The sequence below is a fragment of the Monopterus albus genome, unplaced genomic scaffold (assembly GCF_001952655.1).
Source record: "Monopterus albus unplaced genomic scaffold, M_albus_1.0 scaffold14.1, whole genome shotgun sequence".
Classification (NCBI taxonomy): Eukaryota; Metazoa; Chordata; class Actinopteri; order Synbranchiformes; family Synbranchidae; genus Monopterus; species Monopterus albus.
This window is the reverse complement of record NW_018127894.1, coordinates 1,981,568-1,985,640: the sequence shown is the minus strand read 5'-3', so window position 1 is coordinate 1,985,640 and position 4,073 is coordinate 1,981,568. Positions and strand designations below refer to the sequence as shown.

The following is a 4,073-nucleotide window of genomic DNA, read 5'->3' as shown; positions in this document are numbered from 1 at the left end:
TGGCGATGAGACAGATCACACACAGGGTCTGTCACCACACCTTTCCAAACCCCACACAAGATCTGTGTCAGCCGGATCCACCAAGACCTTGGGTATGGGCCGCAGCTCCACAAAACCCAACCCCCTGAGCAGCATGGGACTAACATCTTGGTTTGCTGGGGCACCAGGAGTGGACCCGGAGTATGTAATGCAGCTGGTCAATGATGTGCGTTGGTTTTCTGATGTGCTGCTCAACCTCAAGGATGCATTCCAGTGTAAAGGTGAGTTCAGGAGGGGCTATAGCAGTCAGGGAAGGGGAACATGATAAATAAAACATTTGAAGAGAGAAAATCAATTTTCTAATACTTGTTACACACAATGTTGCATGATGAGTACAACCTATGGGTTATATTCTTATGAAGTGCTCAAATTAGGCTGCATTATTTTGTCTGTCCCTTTCCATTCACCTAAATGCACTATGTTTGTCTAGAAATGAGCTCTTTAAACTGAGAAACCGGTGCTAAAATCTGATGTTTACCAGAGATGTTATAAATAGCTGGAATTCTCTGCCTGTAAATGTTATTGTTGATATACTGGGAATGTTTGACCTGTTATCCACAGAAATCATGAATACTGAAGTGTAAACCTTCATTTAGCCTTTTAAATAGCACTGAGGCAAACACTTTTCTTTGAGTAAATAAATGTCCAGGAAAGCTTTTGTGATTTTTACAGTTTGGTAACTAAACCCCCAAACCTGCCATTGTGATATACAGCCAGAACCACCTGCGGAGTGTCAGTTCGTAGTGTGATGACAGCCTCACTGCTGACATGCCAGAGCACTTGTAATGTTGTTAGTCTCAACAAGTACACTCACCCACACACTGCTGCGTGCCCACAAGTGAACCAGACACAGGTTACTTTTCTCCTTTTTGTTTTTCTCGCTTGGTTTTGATAGCGCCTGTTTGCAGACGCAGACAAACACTACCTACACAAATGCAAACGTAGCATTACACAATGCTTTACAGTGTCACACCACAGAACACTAATGATAACTTACTGTATGTTATTGTGTGGGTGAAAGTACAATATTTTTTCATTTCAGTCATTCTGTGTATTATTTGTTTTGACTGATTAATCATTTACTCCAAAAGTGTGTGAAAAACAAAGATCTCAGGTTCCCAGTGACGTCATAAAATTGCATGTTTTGTACAGCCACCGCTTAAAAGACTGATATTTAACTGATAAATCAGCAGATTGTTTAAGCACTAATGTTACATGTTTGTGTCATGTTTAATCTTGGTATTAGAGTTTTGCTTATACATACATGTCTGTTTTATTAATTGACTAAAGTATTTAATACACTGTCATGTTACAACCACTGCTACTCCTACTGTACTCCTAAAAGACGCATACCAACACACACACACTCACACATAGAGTGGGGTCCTACTGCAAGTCTGACCGTGGGAGTGAGTTGTTTAGCCATTCCTCTGGCTGGAGGAGTGAAGCCACTGTGAGTGAGCCTTTAGCTTGCGTCGTGCTGAGTGTTGCTCTGACCCATCGCAAAAATATTTGAGTTATTTGCCTCTTTGTTTACAGCAGCTCTTATTCAGCAGGGGGAATGAATTCATACCGTATGATCCTATAATATCATTCAACTATTTGTCAGTTGGATTAGTGGTTTGTTTGTTTTTTTTTTCTCATTGAAACAAGTATTTTGGCAGAATTACTTGTGCAAGATGCTACTACTATACTGTGGTTTGCTGTCCATTCAAAAGTAAACATTGCACCATTTTCATGGGACATGGTCTGTTTAAACTGAATGTATTTTGTCAGTATTCCTAGCTTTAAATGTACACTGTGGTCCGAGACTCCCAGTAACACCAAACAAGCAATAAGGAAACAGGCACACTTCCAAAAAGTCCAAATTGCTAACCTTTTAAAGAGTACTGCAAAAATCTAATTCATAGAGTTCAACAGAACAGACATGTTATTTTTAATTAGAAATGTTAAAATATATGGTGACTACATTTTAATGTATAAGAAGTACCTCCTGTAATGCCTCTTAAGGATGCACATTATATTCACAAAATGAAGATATGGATAAACAAAATGAATGCAAGGATGCACTTTGCTGAATTGTAGTGATTAGCAGCAGCAGTATAAACGTTTTGACTGAGCAGATAAACAGCCTGACAACAACAGGTCTCCATGTGGTGGGGAAAGCTGCAGGAGTGAGGTAGTCCCATGCCAGCTCTAATATTATTCTTTTCATATTTGGAAAGGTCTGACACTGGAGTACTGTGTGAAACAGACACAATGCTGCTTTTGCTGAAAGGCGTGCACCCTGTTGAGATCTGGCAGGCTTGTATTTCTGCTGCAGAGAGGGAGTTTGACTCGTTGTGTGTCACATATTGTAAGTTCTCAGAGCGAAAACTATGTGGATGGTTTAGTTTGGAAGATGCTTATGTTTCTTCTCAAGAGCACTGGCGGAAGGGGAACTCCATCAGTGACCATGAGTTGACTAGAACCACCACGTTCACACCTATAGGTTCCCCAGGGTCACATTGTGGTGTAAATTTACACTTTCTCTCATAACTGGTCTCTCCGAGTGCCTGCGAGAATAGTTGCTGAACAATAGTCAAGCTTTCAAAGAATGTAACTCAAGAAAAGAATGCGAGGCTGTATGAGTTTTGACTAAGTACGTGACCCCCTGTTCCCGTCCCCCTGTTGTCCCAAGTTGATTTACACATTCTGTCAACACTAGGGGTGTGACGAGATCTCGTGGCATGAGCTCTCATCAGTTGCTGCTGCTCTGGTTCTGTATTGTACTGATATCGCGAGACAGCTTCTTGCCTTAACGTTAAATATTGTCACGTGGCACAAGATCTCATGATATTAAAACATGACAATATTTAGCTTTGAGGCGAGAAGCTGTCTCGCGATATCAGTACAATACAGAACCAGATTAGCAGCCAGCATGAAGGATTGTGAGGGTGAAATTGACCATACAAGATGCCTCCACCACTTTTTTATGTTCAGTGTGTGTGTAAAGGAATTCAGTTAGAAGTTAGAAACTCGTGCATAGTTCATGCACAGTTCTAAGTTCTGAAGAGGTTCATACAGGAGAGAAGACAGTCAACTGAGTTTGTGGCAAAACCTTTTACAGTGCTTGCATATTGTTGTCCTTTACTGCATATGATAATTCATACTCAAAGTGGAACTGAGGTGACATTCATGACAAAATGATTAGGAAAAACATTTCAAAATGCCCCTGCATTGTTTTGCATTTTGTGACTTTTAGTCAAATAAAAGTTAGTTTTTCCAGTCATATATTTTGTTATTGAAGATTTGTTAAAAATGGTATTAAAATATTTTTTTGTTCTCGTGGACCCAATATCGTGTATCATCTTGTCTTGTGAGCTAAGTGTATTGTTACACCCCTAGTCAACACACATCATTCAATAAATCAATCGGTGGACCATACCTTCTCACAGCTCTGCATGATAAAAAATTTATTTGATTGTTTAACCATAACATTTCTCTTATATTGGCCCAAAATGGTAAATATCAGTGATAGTGTCATTTTGTTAATAGGTAGTCTAGCATAAATCTATATTGTTCTCTTGACAAGAGTGGGAGACAACCAAGAACAGGACTTGCTGTGAAGACGGCTTGTAGTCAGAAAATGGACCACAAACATTTCATATAAAGGTCCATCAAACCATTCTGTAGATTCTTGTGGTATCAGTAATTGTTAACAATGAAGTGTAATATTTTGGGGGAAGTGGGAAAATCTCTGTTGCTCTTAACTGAGGCACAGACAGTGTAGCTCAAATTTCTCCGATGGCAACATTTCAGACATTTAGTATTAACAGAACAAGAGCGGTAATTGTACACCACTTCAGCACCATAATGAAATAAATAAATAATAAAAATGTCTGGGTATTTACTTTATTCTGAAATTTTCATTTGAGGCAGGTTTGCTTTGTATAGGGGGGCTTGGTTAATGGTTTTTAATCGGGATGAAAAAGGAGTCCTCTACACACAGCCGAGTCGCTGTCCCCCTCCCATCCCCCCTCTCTCCTGCATAC

At 39.7% G+C, this 4,073-nt stretch overlaps 1 protein-coding gene across 1 annotated transcript in view; it reads left to right on the top strand.

Moving 5' to 3' along the window:
- Positions 1-6: 6 nt before the first annotated feature.
- Positions 7-4,073, top strand: part of LOC109955406 (rho GTPase-activating protein 29) — a 32,968-nt gene continuing 28,901 nt past the window's right edge. Inside the window, exon 1 of the mRNA XM_020591547.1 lies at positions 7-260. Coding sequence (XP_020447203.1) covers positions 95-260 — 166 coding nt within the window. The 5' untranslated portion in view covers positions 7-94. The remainder of the gene's footprint in view (positions 261-4,073) is intronic.